Below are 17,693 nucleotides of genomic sequence, written 5' to 3' on the forward strand. Positions count from 1 at the left end.
TGTATGGTTCCTGTTTTAAAACACAACTACACGAAGAAAAAGCTGCAGTAATTCTGCTTCTACCAAAGCACACACTGTTATTTTGGCAGACAGAATTCAAGCAACTACAAGCGATAAAAGGATCAAAACACTTCTAGTACTGTTGTTTTCTTTATTTATATCCTACTTTTTCTCTAGTATTGGGAAGGCTTAGGTAAAAGTAAAGGTTTCCCCTGACATTAAGTCTAGTCGTGTCTGACTCTGCAGGTTGGTGCTCATCTCCATTTCTAAGCTGAAGAGCCGGTGTTGTCCGTAGACACCTCCAAGGTCATGACTGCATGAAGTGCCGTTACCATCCTGCCGGAGCAGTACCTATTGATCCATTCACATTTGGATATTTTCGAACTGCTAGGTTGATAGAAGCTGGGCCTAACAGCGAGAGCTCACCCCAATCCCCGGATTTGAATCGCCAACCTTTCAGTCAGCAAGTTCAGCAGCTCAGCAGTTTAACCCACTGCACCACCAGGGGGCCCTTATGAAATGGGAAGGCTTATCAAATGTTAAAACTAGGATAAATTGTATAAAACATCAGTAAAATATATTAAAGCTATTTTAAAAGCAATTAAAAATCTAATGAATTAAAATTTTAAAAAGTTATTAAAAGACAGAACATATAAAAATAAAAAATAAGCAATGCATCATTAAAAGCCCATTTCAGTCACATGTAGTGGCCATAGGTACTACCATGTGATGAACATTCCTCAGTTTTATAAGTTGAATAGTCCAAGTGTAGTTTGAAATAGTAACCTCCATTTCTAAAAAAAAACAGAAACAAAACCCTTGAGTTGCCAATTAAAACTGATGGCTAATTGAGCAGGGATACATATCAATCAGTTAATGTCTTCCCTATGGTGTGAGATACACAATTTTCCTATTTAACTTATGGCTGTTTTTCTTAATTTCTGTTTCTATATACAGTTAGTTCTCTGTATGGGCAGATTCTGCACTCACATATTCAACCAATCCCCACTCAAAAATGTTTTAATTCCAAAAAGCAAATCTTAATTTTGTAATTTTATATAAGAGATACCATTTTACTATAGCATTGTACATAGTGAGATCTGATTATCCAAGTTTTTTTGGTATTCATGAAGGATTTTGAAAGTGAACCACATTAGATACTGAAGAGCTGCTGTGTACATTATAATTTACAGATTTTATGCAAATTATTGACCTCTTTGGCTTTGTTTCCTTTAGTGATGTGCAAATGTTGGCTCCTTATGCATATTGGTATATGCTATAAAAAAGAGAGATAGAAAAAACATTAAACTTAAGCAAAAGGTCAGTTCAGTCCAGCATATTAGACTGGTTAATAGTAGAGCATTAAGTGTGAGAATTTCTCAACTACAGAAGCAATCTCTTTGATTTTTAAAAGTAAATAAACTCTGGATAGCATATCCAAACCCCAATAGCATAGTGGATTAAATCGCTGAGCTGCTGAACTTACTAACCGAAAGGTTGGCGGTTCGAATCCAGGGAGCGGAGTGAGCTCCCACTGTTAGCCCCAGCTTCTGCCAACCTAGCAGTTCAAAAATATGCAAATGTGAGTAGATCAATAGGTACCACTTTGGTAGGAAGGTATTGGTGCTCCATGCAGTCATGCCGGCCACATGACCTTGGAGATGTCTACGGACAACGCTGGCTCTTCAGCTTAGAAATGGAAATGAGCACACACACACACCCCCCCCCCCAGAGTCAGACATGGCTAGACAATGTCAGGAGAAACCCTTTCCTTTTACCTAACCTAGGTAAACTCTGTACAAGGTTTTTTATATGTTGATAGATACTTACAAATGCAAGATTTGAGGCAATCGGAATTTGGGATATGTGTACCTTGCGACTTCAGCTCTTTTAAAATGTGTTTTGTATTTGTAGCTGTGTATTTTAAAGTGAGGTTATAAATCACCCTAAATTCGTATTGCAAACGACAGGGTATAAATCAAATAAATAAGTCGTGTAGTGTAGAACTTGGCAACTGCACCAAGACCACTTGAAGAACAAGAGTGTTTCCCTGACCAGAACCCATATTAAATAGCTTTGTCTCTGTCTGGATGGCTGCCCCTGTGGGCTCTAGATAAACATGGGATTATTTCCTCATCAAATGCTTCACTGCATACGCTTGGTTCATAGCCTTGGGCTGTCGGCAACCACCACTTCTTTTCCTTGCCCGGTTGACTTGGTGAAGTGGAGCGGAGAATTGTCCCTTCTTCACGCATGATGGATTAGGAAGGCAAGTCTGCTGCCTCCACCCATTTTGCAATGATCTACAAAGATGGAAAATGTGCAAGGAGCTCACACCATTGTTTCACACTTCTTTTTTATGCTTTAATGGTGTCCTTCTTAAATAGGTGAGGTCATCATTTTAAAACCAAAGGCATAGGAATGGAAGATATTGGGCATCTCTCCAGATTGTATTTTCTGTATGTGAATGTGTGTGTTTTCTTGAGATGACTTTTTCCCCTATAATATGGAATCCCAAAGAATTTCCTCCACTGTTTTTGTGTACACCCACCAAACTGTAAGTTTATATACTTGGGAAAGTGCTGTACAGTCAGATATCCACTTGTGACTTTATAAGCAGAAGCAAATATTTCCATTTTTCTCTTTTTTTAGGTTCCAGAAAAGCTGCTCTGGATTGGTTTTCTGCCGTCCTGTTGTCTATAGAGACACTGTCATCTGACAGAGCTATGTGAGTAATCTCTCTTTCTCTCTCCCTCCCTGTCTCCCTTTAATTCCAAATACTTTTTTCAAATGCTCAAAATTTGGGAATGTTTCCTTTATAGATGGCAATGGTGGCTTTATAAAAACTGTCGTAAAGTTCTTGAACTCTGTTACCAGTGTTTTGAAACTGTTCATGCATTCAAATGTCTCTCTGTGTGTGACATTTTATAGCTTGTGTAAACACGGGTGCATCCTCACAATGCAGTATGAGAGACCTGGAAGTAATGTTCACAGAACAAGAACCTGTTGAACACATTGCAGTAGATGAGGAAATCAGACAGTTGCCCAGCTTCAGAAATCAATCACCAAGTTCTGACTACAAAAAAGGGTGTTGTGTCCTTCACTCAATACCCTCCAATAAGTCTCTGATGTGATGACAGCAAAGTTCTCATTGGTTGAATAGTAGTTCTCTTTGCCTTTACAGTGAGAGTGACCATTCATACTTCTTAAAACAGTGGAAATCTTACAGACACAGAAAGGTAGAGCCATGCACTTGAACATCCAAGAGATGAATGGCTGACTTAACTGCTTCTCTGCAGAAAAAACAATCAAATGAATACACTTGCAGCTTTTCATTTTATCAAGACTCAGGAGACCTCCTCTCCTCAGTTTGTTTTTTGGGATGCAGAACCCAAATTCTTCAGAGTAAGGAGCTATTCTAACAGTGTCTATCAGTATAATCAGTCCCTACTCAATATAACCTAATATATCAGTTCCTAATATGCAACGGGTTAAACCGCTGAGCTGCTGAACTTGCTGACAGAAAGTTCAAATCTGGGGAGCAGAGTGAGCTCCTGCTGTTAGCCCCAGCTTCTGCCAACCTAACAGTTCGAAAACAAATGTAAGTAGATCAATAGGTACTGCTTCAGACGGAAGGTAACGTGCTTCATGCAGTCATGCTGTCCACGTGGCCTAGGAGGTGTCTACAGACAACTCTATCTCTTCGGCTTAGAAATGGAGATGACCACCAACCTCCAGAGTCGGATATGATTAGACTTAATGTCAGGAGAAAACCTTTACCTTTACTAATATATCAGTTCCTAATATATCGTTGCCCCCGGTGGCACAATGGATTAAACTCTTGTGTTGACAGGACTGCTGACCAACAGGTTGGTGGTTTGAATCCGGAGAGAGCAGCTGAGCTACCTCTGTCAGCTCCAGCTCCCCATGTGGGGACATGAGAAAAGCCTCCCACAGGAATAGTAAAACATCAAACATTCAGGCATCCCCTGGTCAATGTCTTTGCAGATGGCCACTTCTCTCACACCAGAAGTGACTTGCAGTTTTTCAAGTCACTCCTGTCATGAAAAAAGTTCCTTGTTCATAGAAACTGGAAGACTGGAAACTGGTAGACCAATAACTTTCTCTGATTTTTCATGCTCTGCTTGTCGAATAGATTTTGTGTAATGTGACCTCTGTCTTCATAGAACAGGCAGGAGAATCATGCAGTCCTCCAGATGTCATTGGACAGCACTCCTCTAGCAAGCATGGTGAAGGGTTCTGGGAGTTGCAGTCCAACATCACCTGGAAGACTACATGATTCCTGCCCTTGCCATAGGAGGAGCCTATACCAGATCAGAATCTGATTATATATCTTTGGGTGGTTCCCAAAATCTTCAAGGATTTCCGGATCGTTAAGATATTTTTCTCCCCTGTGACCCACCAGTACCCATACCTGCAAATCTAAATTGGGTTGCTGAAGTTATGTTGTGTGAATCCAGGTATTGTACTGTATTTCAGATTCAGTTTTGCTGTTGGAAACAAATTCTTTGTCAGAACTATGTGTTCAGAGGCATATCCTATTCCTGTCTCCATAAGCTACTATTTTGCACTGAGCATCTTTTGTAGATCTTGAGGTGCTTTTTTTCCTTTTTTAAAAGATCAGTCCTGGGATCATTAAATTTTTCCCCCTTATGCTAGGTGGCACTTTTAGTCCCCCTACAATTGTAAGCGTTCTCAGGGCACAAAGCACAGAAATCCAGCAAGAGTCTCAAAATAACTCTGTCTCTTCACAGTTCTTTTCCTTCAAGCCTCTGCCAGTTTGGACTTGTCTTCATTGCTAATCTAGTCGCAGGAAGGTCTCCCTTATTATGCCATGTTTAATCAGTCAGAAACCATCCTTGGAGAATGCTGGCTGCTTCCAATTACACTCCACTTTACCTTGGCATAAAGACAGGGCAGGGGGAAGAAAAGCGGGGGAAACAACCTCAATCCTGTCAAGTATTCATGTTTGATCCATATCCCTGGCAAACCAGGTGTGAAATCAGCTGCAAGTACATTAAGCAAATTAGTGATAGATTTTAAATGCTGTCCCCCTCCCCCCAACAGACTGGATAATATTTTTAAAACAGTATAAAAAAACAAGACGTAGGGGAAAAAAACAGGAACATTTGGAATATTGTGGCCTTTGTGTGGAAAATTTAAGGAAGTTTTTTAATAATCTATTTTCTTTGTGTAAGAATTAGCCCTGAGGCTCCCCCCTACCTCCACGACTGCAAGAAAAGAGGTTCAGCATCATTTTTGCTTTCAAATTCATATTCATCTTTCATATCCTTGCTATAGACACAGTTTATAAAATGGAGTTTGACTTATCCAAAGCCATGTAATAGATAATACAGATGAAAATAAGACTTCCTTTACATCTAAAATTGTGTCTGTACTGGATAGTTATATCACTTTATACCACTTTAAGTAATCCTTTGAGCCCCTGGTGGCACAGTGTGTTAAAGCACTGAGCTGCTGAACTTGTGGACGGAAAGGTTGCAGGTTTGAATCCGGGAGGCAGAGTGAGCACCCTCTGTTAGCCCCAGCTTCTACCAACCTAGCAGTTCGAAAACATGCAAATGTGAGTAGATCAATAAGTCCTGCTCCGGCAGGAAGGTAACGGCGTTCCATACAGTCATGCCGGCCACATGACCTTGGAGATGTCTACAGACAACGCCGGCTCCGCGACTTAGAAATGGAGATGAGCACCAACCCCCAGAGTTGGACACGACTGGACTTAATGTCAGGGGAATACTTTTACCTTTACCTAAGAAATCATTGGATTTGAAGTTTAGTGAAGTACTGTACTTAGAAAGGTTCCATTTAATCTCCTGAAGTAATATTTGCAAGATCCCCTGAGGATTAAATCAAGGGTACTTCGAAGATTTTAGTTCAGGACAGTGAACTAGAGCTCTCAAGCAGAGAATTTGGTGTGCTTCACTAAATTACAGAATGCAAGGTTGCTTTGGATGGAGTCATAACAGTGAAAATATTATCAAACTGATAATGAGTTATGCAGTGCAGAGATCTCTGTTCTTTGTAAAAGCTCTTAATTTCTGGAATTGCCTATTTAGACTACTCCAGCTTTATTCCCCATAGGAGGCTTATTTGGCTCTATGTCTAGTCTCTTTCTGCCTGCAGGCAAAGATCTTTGTATTAGGGCAGTCCTTTGTCTTTTAAGTTACTGTGGCAAAAAGATCTTTTTAATTGGGGTCATTATGCTTTTTACTATGTTTTAATGTGCTTAAAACTGCTGTAATTTTGTGTTTTAATACAACTATTGAATTATTTTTAAACGTTTTTTCTCAAATGGATTTTTCTGTATTTGATTTTTAATTTCATGTGAGCCACCTTGGGTTCTGTACCGGGAAAAGGCAAGGATATAAACTGAATAAAGAAACAGAACAAATATCCATGAATTACCAAGTTCTTGGTAGTGATTGTGTTTGTAGGTCTGTGAATTTTCTGCTTATTAGCTTCTTTCCTTACTATTAATTTTCCTCCTTTGTCCCTTGGCTCCTCTTTTGCCTCAGCATCACTGCTCTCCTTGTTTTCTTTTGCAGTGAAATGTAAAGTCTGCGCCTGCACTGATATGGTGCCCTACAGCGCTTCCTTTTCAGCAGACATGTTCTATTTTTTGCACCCAAAGCCCTGAAAAACATTCACAAGGAAAGGCCATGCTCGGCCATGTCAGAGCATTGCATGCTCAACTGTGGCTCAGCAATAACCCTTGGAGAAGGAAGCTGTGTGCAAGATGCTCAGCCAGCCATAAAGCCTGAATCTGCTATGGATGTCTATCCAAAACAGCAGATATATCAGAGATACAGATTATGAGACCAAATGGGCCATATGTTCATTCCCACTAAGTTTTGAAAATTTAAATGAAAAAAATGTAAAGTCATTCTTCTGACCTTGAAACTACCCTTTTCTATGTAAACGCACAATGACTAAAAATAAAGTATCATAATTTGTATTCTTCTAATTTGTAAAGAAAAGGAACTTATATGGTGCTTTCAACTTCCATTCATCAAAACTCGAGAATCGTTTTTTTAAAAATAAATAAATAAATAAACAAACTGATCTGTTCTTAAGCCCTCCAATACTTTGGACTAGAGGTGTCCAACTGCAAGGAAACTGGGTTCTTGCAAAATAAATAAGAATCTGCCCAGTATTGTCCAACATGTTGAGGCCTGACTAGGAACGATTCTCAAAGATCTCAAGAAGACTTTTTCCTATTATCTGCTGCCTGATCCTTTCAAGCTGAATGTATTAGAGACTGACCTTGAGGCTAATTGCACCCGAAACACATGTTCTATCATCAAGTATCTCTGCTTTTCTCCAGCCTTTTCTGTTTTGTGCACAAATGCAGAGGGTAGTTTTTGCTTTATATACTTCGTATTTTTTAAAATTTATTTACAGTATTTATATTCTGCCCTTCGTAGTCTTAGTTCTTGCACTGCTTGCTTTAAATGCCAAAATGAAATAATGTTTCCATGTGACAGAGGCAGGGAATGAGTCCTTCTTCACGGCTCTATTTCTCAGTGAGTGAGTGTGTAGAGTAGATTGAGAAAATGCAACGGCCAGCAACCTGCCACCCTCAGATGTTTTAGACTGCAGCTCCCAGAATTCCTTATCTTTAGCCATGATGGTTGGAGCAGATGTCACTTGTCATTGGGTACAGCCATGTCTGCATGGGCCAAACAATGTGGGCTCACCAACTGCAATGGGAAGTCCTTATGATGTACAGCAACATCCAGTGTCCATGCATTCAACAGACCCACTGCTTCATCTCCAGCTACGAGCAACTTTCTCACAGTGGCTTGCTGATTACGTTGCTTCTAGTTACACTAGGCACTCAGCCACATGACTAGGAAATGCCACATTGACACACTGCTTCTGCCAGGGAACTACTTGTGGCTAGCAGTGCAGTGTCCCGATGCACTCTTGGCCTGGCCAGCTGTCTGGATATTCAGAGGGCTCTGCACAAGGCAGCTCCGGAGCTGTTTAATTGGCTGCATCAATTTATTTATTTATTTATTTATTTATTTACAGTATTTATATTCCGCCCTTCTCACCCCGAAGGGGACTCAGGGCGGATCACATTATACACACATAGGGCAAACATTCAATGCCCATATGCACATAGAACAGAGACTGAGACAGAGACAGACGCAGAGGCAATTTAACCTTCTTCTGAGGGGATGTTCGATTCTGGCCACAGGGGGGAGCAGCTGCTTCATCATCCATTCTGATGGCACTTCCTCATTCCAGGTCGTAAATTAGTTAAACTTGCCTCCCCACTTTTTTATAAGTGGTACCTTATTTCCTACTTGATAGATGCAACTATCTTTCGGGTTGCTAGGTCAGCAACGAGCAGGGGCTATTTTTTATTTTTTAATTGATGGGTGCTCACCCCGCCACGGGCTGGCCTCGAACTCATGACCTCATGGTCAGAGTGATTTATTGCAGCTGCTCAACAGCCTGCGCCACAGCCCGGCCCCTGGATTAGGCAGGTCTGGATTAATTGGATAGTGCAGACACGGCCTATGATGCCTATCAGCCACAGCCATCAAGGCAAAAGACCAAAGCATACCAGGTTCTACTACAATGAGTTGGTGGCTAGGATAAGGTAGAACTTAAGGGCCCTTAGATCTCAGAACACATTTTTGTTGCCTGATTGAATCCAAATATATTCAGCCATAGTCATTCTGAACAAGTAGATTTTAACTTTGCATATGACTATATTCTCAGTCATTATGACATACCAGCTCCTTCTTGCTCCATGATTAGTGCTATGGTAGTGAGGTATGTGTGTGTAGTATGAAAAGAGAAAGAGAGAGGGATTCAATGTAGTTTTTATATTTTTCTCAAGGGGAACCTAGCTATTCATCTCAGGAAAGTTTCCAGGAATTATAGCAGAAGGTCAGTGATGACCATATAACACTAGCGGGTGAGCATGTTAGTTTCTTACAGTATGAAAATACCTACTGCCTCTTCTTGATGATGGCTACATACAGGGAGGAGATGTTATCTAATCCTCCTGCATCTTGCTGTGACAATATCCTCCCTTTTATCTCAGTAGGGCGATTGACTTGTACTTATGCCATTCAGCAAGAAAAATCCCAGTGGGTCTGGCTATTGTACGACGAGCAGTGGAGCATCAGAGCCTCACATTCTGTTGCTCTTCACCTGAACTCCTCTAAATAGAACAATCTTCTTTATCTAGCTGGGTTCATTGTTTTTATAGATCTCTGGCTTATAGGCACTGACCTCTGAATTCCTTAGATAAAAAAAGTTCAACAACCAAGATTAACACTACTGCACAATGATAGTTGCCTCATCTCTCCCCCCCCCCCCCGCCCTAATTTCCATTCTCAGAGTATAATTATTAAAAAGCTAACAGTAATTTAAAGAAAATATATGCCATTTTAAAAAGTTTTAGTGCTGTACAACTTCGTAAGAGGATCAAGGCTGGAACTTGGATTGATTTGTATCCATATGTAAGCCTGGTCTTAAAAAGCAGTTTGGAATATAAGTCCAAAGAAAGAAGGAATCTCGACTCTATGGTGCTTTGTTGCTGTGGGTATTTATATATTTATATTTCAGTCTTGCCTTTTCTCCAGTGACGTCAAGGCAATCCACATGCTCTTCCCGCATTCTCCTATCTTCACAACAACTTTGTGTGATAATGTTTAGACTGAGAGACCATTACTCATTCAAGGCCACTTTGTAACTGTCCTGGCTGAGCAGGAATGTGAATGAAGTTCTCTGTGAATCCTGACTAAGTACTCCTCACCAATGCAACTTACCATATTGAACCCCTTTAAAGGGTATTCATATATCATACTTTAATGGGGATAATTTTCTGTTTGAAGAGCTGGCAAAGGATAATTCATTTTTAAGGCAATTAGAGGGCTGTCCAAACCAATTCTAGTTTAAAGGTAAAGAAATTGACAAAGGAGACCACCAACTTAATGTTAGTCTCTGGACCAAAGGCTGAGATTATATTCATGGGCTGCTGCCAAACAGACATGCTTGTTTTATATTGCAAGATAGTAATGGCTGTGCTTTTGACATTTTCTTGGTAGCTGTCACAAAAACCTGTTCCTAGGTAAATAGAGTATGACAGACATTTTAGTGTAAATAAAAAATAAATCTACACAGTGCATACAGAATCAAGTTGAAAATATGCCACACATGCTCCACTTCCAGAAAGCAAAGCATCTCATGATAAAGCTTGCCCTTCCTGTTTTGATTTTGCTCCTTACACAGATACACACTTGCTTTCATCACAGCCATTCAATTGATGATTTAAAAGCAAGTCTAAAGGACAATTTATTGCAATAGAGACTTTTGTCAGATCCATGAAATGCTGTTCTCACTTGAAAGGTTGAGGTTAGTATAACACACATTTACATACATGCTTGCTGTCTCATTTACAGAGAACCAAAAGACCATAAAATGCATAATCAAAGAGGCTTATCATTCTTGTATTCAGATCTCAAAAGTACATAACACAATATAAGTTGATAGCACTCATGTATCCACTGAGGTGGCATCTAGAACATTTATGCCATAGTAACATTAATAATATACAGTAGTCTCACTTATCCAAGCTAAACGGGCCGGCAGAAGCTTGGATAAGCGAATATCTTGGATAATAAGGAGGGATTAAGGAAAAGCCTATTAAACATCAAATTAGGTTATGATTTTACAAATTAAGCACCAAAACATCATGTTATACAACAAATTTGACAGAAAAAGTAGTTCAATACACAGTAATGTTATGTTGTAATTACTGTATTTACGAATTTAGCATCAAAATATCACGATATATTGAAAATATTGACTATAAAAATGGCTTGGATAATCCAGAGACTTGGATAAGTGAGACTCTACTGTATTTAAGATGCCTGTTGAGATCTGTTTTTTCGCTGCTACTAATATGATTGTTTTTCCATAAACATGTGCACAGATTAATACTTATTTAAAATAATTTACACCTCCATTCCACTCTTCTTTCAATGGAAATATAGCTAACTTCTCAAAATACTTCATGCCTCAGCGATAAGCGAAAGGGGCAATAACCAAAACGAAACAATTCTCATGTCAGGGCTTATTGTTCCTAATACATACTTCACTTCTTATCATTTGCTCAACTTTTGATTGATCAACGCTACACCAAAATGTACGATTAAATATTTTGGGTGATCCAGTATCCAAGACCTGTTGTGTAGCATTTGCTGTCATCCTCTCTTTCAGCTTGGGCCATGGGGAGCAGTAAGAGCAAACCCAAAGATCCCAGTCAACGGAGACGCAGCCTCGAATCCACAGAAAATATCCATGGTGGTTGCTCTGCCTCTCAAACACCCAACAAGACCACAGTCGCAGATGCTCATCGAACCCCCAGCCGTTTATTTGGAAGCACAACACCAGAGCCAAAACTCTTTGGAGGATCAAATACATCTGATACAGTCACCTCTCCTCAGCGTTGTGGAGCTCTAGCTGGTCAGTAAGAAAACATTGCTTGGCCTTTTAATTCTTACTTTTGTCATATGTCTAAACTGCATTTTTAATGTGTAATCGAGGGGAAGACAACTTTTGACCCTTTAAATGTAGGTGAAGTACAGCTCACATCAGAGCTCACTGCTGGCTGTGCTGGCTAGATGATAGAGGTTTAAATCTAACAAACATTGTAAGGGACTATAACCTACCTATAATTGAAGTGTTAATATCTTCAGATTGAATATTAAAATTATGACAGCAGGGTCACTTTCCAGATCTTTTAATCAAACTTTACAGTGAACATGAAGCAAGGTAGAAGGTCTCATTCACTGATGTACACCAATTAATTTCACTGTGTTCTATGTGCAGGGAGTTTTCAGACCTATGCCGTGCATGTGTGTATATCAAAAGATGGAGCCTGTTGGCTCAGTGATGCCTTAACGACACATATTCATTGCAACACTATAAAACACTTGCAAAGAATTGCAGGATATTAATTTATTCTGATCATTCCACATTTATGGTGTGTTTTATTTTATGGTGTGTGTGTGTGTGTGTGTGTGTGTATATATATATATACACACACATACACATACAGTGTATATGTGTGTGTGTGTGTGTGTGTATATATTTATTTACACAAAAAAGCACTTACCTGTTGCTTGAATTTGACTTTTTGCAGGAGGAGTCACTACATTTGTGGCCCTTTATGATTATGAATCACGGACAGAATCAGATCTTTCTTTTAAGAAAGGGGAACGCCTCCAAATCCTTAATAACACGTAAGTATCATTTACTTAGGTGTCCAACGAAGAGACCCATTTATTTCCATTGTAAATCTGTCCTTCCATTGCTGTTGTGTGCCTTTAGGATGCTTCTAATTTATGACAATTCTAATGTAGTCTCATCATGGAGTGTTATTGGCAAGATTTGCTCAGAGAGAGTTTGCTGTTGCCTTCCCCTGGCGCTGGGAGAATGTGGCTTGTTCAAAGTCAGATAACAGATTGTCATGGCTGAGCACAGATTCAGACCCTGCTCTCCTGGAGTCCTGGTCCAGCATTTAAACCACTGCACCATCCTAGCATAATTTTACTGTACTCCTAAACTAATTGTGCCCATGTTGAGATGCAACATACACATTTTGACACTTTGTTCTTCCTTTAGTTGAATTTTTTGCCAGAGCTTTCTTAGAAGAAAACAAACAAATTAGATGAGATAATATATTTGGACATTAAAAAAACCTGGACTTCAGGGATGAAGATCGGAGTACAATATAAATTGTACTGCCCTATTCTCCAGTGGATGGTAAACCTCAAGTACCACTCCATACCAAACGAGATTATATTGATTTCTTTTTCTGACCATCAAGGGGGCTTTACCTCCTTTCCCATGGGCAGGGATGGACTATTAATCATATTGCCTTGTACATATCAGCTTGCAATCAATTTGTTCCTATCCCTCTTGCTGTTGCTGGTCATCAACTGTAATAAATAAATAAATATATATCCCTCTTGCTTTCAAAGCTACCCGTAAAAGATTATAGGCCCTTGTATTGAGGGAATATGTTCCAACCTCTCTATATTAGAACCAAATAACATTTTAAAGGGAGTTATATAGTGTCCCCCTCCATTTCCTCCCTAATTTAACAAGGCATGTGATGTGACGTTACTTCATATAATTCTTTTTTCCTGTACTTGTTCTCACTGGCTGATTTATTTCTGGGGGGGGGGGGGGGATGTAGGAAAGAAATAATGTGTTATCTGACAGCATCATACGTCTTATTTAAGTTCATATTCTCAGGGAGATGTGGAAGAGAGGAAATAAAATGGCAGGTTTATGTCCTGCATAATATGTAGATTTCCGACAAGTAGGACTGAGCAAGTTTTACATCTGGAAGAGGATTTCTCAACCACTTCTGTTTTTCTAGTAATAGGAAGAAATTAAAATTTTGATACGTGGTGAAGGGGAACATAAAAAAATTAATACTAGTACATTGACTTAGCTAAGGTGGTGCTATAGTTTCAAACATGAAGGTCTCCCCTAATGTTTCCATATATCTCATACGATGTGCTCTTTTTGGATGGGAGTATCCCTACTGCTATATGACCAGAGAAGGAGGAGCATAACTATGGGGTGATTTCTGGGGTGTATCCCATATTTGTATATATGCATAAATGTTATTGGAATGGCTCGTATAGGCAACTGGATGTTGCAAAATGTAACTGTTCAGCTATCCAGCTTCACCTCCTGGAATACTCGCAAATGGATGACCTATGTCATGGAGACATTTTTGTCAATGAGCCCAGAGAGGAAGCTTTTCTTAAGAGCTTTTCCTTGAACACTAGAGATGCCCTCCTGGAGGTAAGTGTGGTCTTACAAAGAAAATGGGGAATCACCCTGTTTCCATCTTAGATGTTAGGAAACCTGTATTGTTCTACATCATAGGATAATTGTGGAGGAAAACAGGATAAAGACTGTGGAGCACTTAACACATTAAAAGCACATTGTAAACAATTAATGATGTTATTGCCATATGACTGAGCAGATGGAAGTGGACCCTTCATGGCAGATGTTACACCCTCCCCCGGCTTCCTTCCAGCAAGCATGTTTTCCACTCATTGCTCTGTTATCTCAACACTGAATCTGCCTATAGGCTGTCTAGCTTCTCTGTAGCCTGCTATACAGTCCTTTCTTCCTTTCTTGGCTAACAGTTACCCAATGACAATGAGAGACCTTTCTGAAAGGTTATGAGTTAGTTAACTATTAATCCATCCACCCCAAGTTTAATGGCTGCTGCATATGGTCTGCCTTTCTTCCCTTAGTAGGCAATGTGCATTTTAACTACAAGCAGCATGTAGGAGAGAGGGGTCCTCCCAGAGCCCTGTTTGTGAGCTTCCTAGAGGCATCTGTTAAGGGATAGGAAGCTACACTAGATGGGTGTTTGGGTTTGTTCCATCATGATGAGGGAAGCAATAGCAGGTAACAAAGAATGGATGCATCGGAAACCGTAAGTCTTTTTGACAGAGGTTTTACTGACCCTTCAATTAGAGATGGCTAGACAAGCCAAGAGCTTCCTGGGGGCAGGCAGAATTGAATTTCTGCACTATTGAAATCATGACAGTCAAATATATTACAAAAAGTACAGTACTTGTAGCTTGGAAGGCAAAAAATATTACCAATTCGATCATTCCAGATCAGTGGAAGAAGAAAAAATAACCTGTGAGGACTAGAATGTGTCCATTGTCTTTTTCCCAAGGTATAGGTATTTTAAAAAGATGCTGGGCCTTAAGAATGGAGAGTATATATTTGAGTGTGTGAGAGAAAGGGGGAAGCTCTGATTAAGCCATTCATCTGTAAGAATGCCATTTTAGTCAAGGCTTGCTTCACCCAGTTCATCACATCCACAATCTTCTGAGGCATGTGGCAGGTGCAACAGTGAGCCACATTTTCTCTTGAGCATGTCTTGAGGCTACATGTCTCAGGCTCTGACTTTTCTTACCCATTTGCCTTTTTAGATTGGGAAATAATAAAATAATAATAATAAAAAACTTTATTTATACCCCGCTCCATCTCCCGAAGGACTCAGGACAGCTTACACTGGGACATGCCCAAAACAGTATTACATCAATAAAAACACAATAAAATCACAATATAATAACACTTCTCACAAAAGTTAAAATAACTTAAAACATAGACAGTAATCCCAATCCGTAGTCAAGCACCATAGGCCATTTTAAGGGGAATGGAAATTTGAAAATGCATATTCTTTGGTGACTAGGGATGGGAATGACTAAAGGTAATAAAGTGCATGGAATGGCCAAGACCTAGGTAAAGCACATGGACAATCAATTATCAGTTATGAGAAGGCACCTGTGAACATTCAAGTTTTCAGATTCTTCCGGAAGGAATCCAGGGTGGGAGCTAATCTAATATCCTTTGAGAGGGAGTTCCAGAGCCTCGGGGCCACCATTGAGAAGGCCTTCTCTCTCGTCCCCACCAACCGCGCTTGAGACGGCCTCCCCACCAGATCTTTGATGTAATATGTGTGGGTTCATAGGGGAAGATGCATTCACGAAGAGAGGCAGGTCCTGAGCCGTTTAGGACAGAAGGGAAGGAACACAAAGCCCATAAATTTAGCACTACAGACTTCCAGGATTACAGCTGAGCAAAGGAGAGAGCAATATAAAGGATGTGGCTTGTGGAAGGGAGTAGTTTTCTCTGGAAAAGTAAATCCATCCTAGACATTTCCCATCTCGATCCTAGGGTAACTTTTCTCAAATATTTTAGTTTTATATACTAGGAAAAGCCTTTGCAAAAGGATCATGAGACACTCTATGTTGCAGCATCTATAATCATTCAGGCTAATTTTCAAATTGGAGGTGCTTTGAATGTGATTTCCTGCTTCTTGGCAGGGGGTTGGACTGGATGGCCCAGGAGGTCTCTTCCAACTCTACTATTCTATGATTCTATGAAATGTTTTCTGTAATGAGTCAACAAGCATTTAAAGAAATCCTAAAATCCCTAAGAGTGTTATTTTAAGATACAGTCATGCCACTATTAGTCTTTTCCATTTTCAGCAGCCCCTCAAAACTGCACTTCTTTTAATCTAAGCTTTCTTTCTCTTTCTCTTTCTTATATCCTGAACCTCATGCTTTCATTTAGGAGAAAGGTGGATGTCAGGTGTGTATCTTTTATTTGATTGATATTGACACAAACAGAAAAAGCTACTTGATCTCTGATGTCTTTTATGTGCAGAAAGGAGTGGATGAGAGGGGCTGGGTTTGAGGCTGGGAAGGAAAATAAAGTTATACAAACAACTTGAGTTGTTTATACATCTGCAGAATCAGGGATTTCTCTGGCTTTGAGCATTCTTATCTTTTTCATCCAAGGAAATTGTATATTCTCAAAGTGTTGTTTCAAATTATCAAGGTTCAGATCAACTAACAGTTTTATCTAGGTTCATGACAGGACTCTGGAAAATCTGCAATAACCTAAAAATCTGATTGATTTATGGTCACAACATTGTAGAGTCACTTTTTAAAATTTGAAGTAGAGGGAAATGCTACTTGTGTCATGAATATATTATAATCATGAAAACATCCTTTATTTAAATGCATAAAATTATATTGTTGCATATTTTCCCTCTCCTATTCATTACTTATTATCTAATACTGTTATCGTGTACATCCCTGGCTAACTATTTAAATGTACAACAATGGGATATTAACAGCCTTGTTTAGAACTATTTGCCACAAAGATGATGAAAGATGTGTACCTTTTTCTATTCCATTTCCCAACAAACACCTGTTCTGTCACTTCCTCTGGATATTATTTTTAGTAATTCAAATGAATTCTCATGTTAGGGTTAAACAAATACTATTTCACATATGACCATGTGAAGACAACACCAGAAATCTATCTATTGGAGTTCTAATGCATGGACTCTAAACATTTCTGCTAAGAACCTTGAATTGTTCCAACTGGAATATGCTTTGCAAAAATTGGACAGTTCTCGCTATCTCATTGTTTTTCCACTGCAGTGCTTTTTAAGTTCCAAAACTACTAATTTTGCTGACACTCATAAAAGTATACAGTGTCAAGAATAGGTCCATCGTTGTGGCGCCCCGTGTATTATTACTCTTTTGGAATGCTTCTAAGCTATCATTTTATTACTCAAGATCACTTGATTTTCAATATGGGGTAGATTAATTTGGCATGGGAAATCACGTTCTGTGTTTCTCTTCTTTAAGTTGCTTTCTTGAAGACTTTATTCAGTACAGAGCTTGTATGACAGGGCTTTTTTTCAGTGCTGCAAATTTCAAACCTAAAATGAGTGAAATAAGACAAAAAAGAAAGTCCCTTTGAACATGTGTAGTGTATCTGCAGTGTAACTGCTGTCAACTTATACTCATGTATAAGTTGACATTATGTATAAGTTGAGGGCAGGGTTTGAGGCCAAAATTAATGGATTTTGATGTGACCCGTGGATGAGTTGAGAGTAAAATTTGGGGCTCAGCATGGGGCCTCCTTAGATCCATTACATCTACAGAGAGGTGAAAAAGCTTCTCTTTGGTTCTCCCACAATAGATTCAGCTCTTGCCTTTCACTACTCAAAGAAAGTGATTCTTTTTTTTATATATAAGAGTTAAGATATAGTACTCATA

At 39.4% G+C, this 17,693-nt stretch overlaps 1 protein-coding gene across 7 annotated transcripts in view; it reads left to right on the forward strand.

The window, feature by feature from the left end:
- Positions 1-17,693, forward strand: part of src (SRC proto-oncogene, non-receptor tyrosine kinase) — a 116,001-nt gene that overhangs the window by 62,899 nt on the left and 35,409 nt on the right. For 5 of the 7 annotated variants that reach the window (XM_062978869.1, XM_062978867.1, XM_062978871.1 and 2 more), the window contains exons 2-5: positions 2,653-2,728; positions 11,287-11,532; positions 12,212-12,311; positions 16,192-16,209. In XM_062978869.1, the coding sequence (XP_062834939.1) occupies positions 11,295-11,532; positions 12,212-12,311; positions 16,192-16,209 (356 nt within the window). In that variant the 5' untranslated portion in view covers positions 2,653-2,728; positions 11,287-11,294. The remainder of the gene's footprint in view (positions 1-2,652; positions 2,729-11,286; positions 11,533-12,211; positions 12,312-16,191; positions 16,210-17,693) is intronic. The other 2 variants (XM_062978872.1, XM_003225288.4) reach the window with 1 other exon arrangement.

The sequence above is a fragment of the Anolis carolinensis genome, chromosome 4 (assembly GCF_035594765.1).
Source record: "Anolis carolinensis isolate JA03-04 chromosome 4, rAnoCar3.1.pri, whole genome shotgun sequence".
Classification (NCBI taxonomy): Eukaryota; Metazoa; Chordata; class Lepidosauria; order Squamata; family Dactyloidae; genus Anolis; species Anolis carolinensis.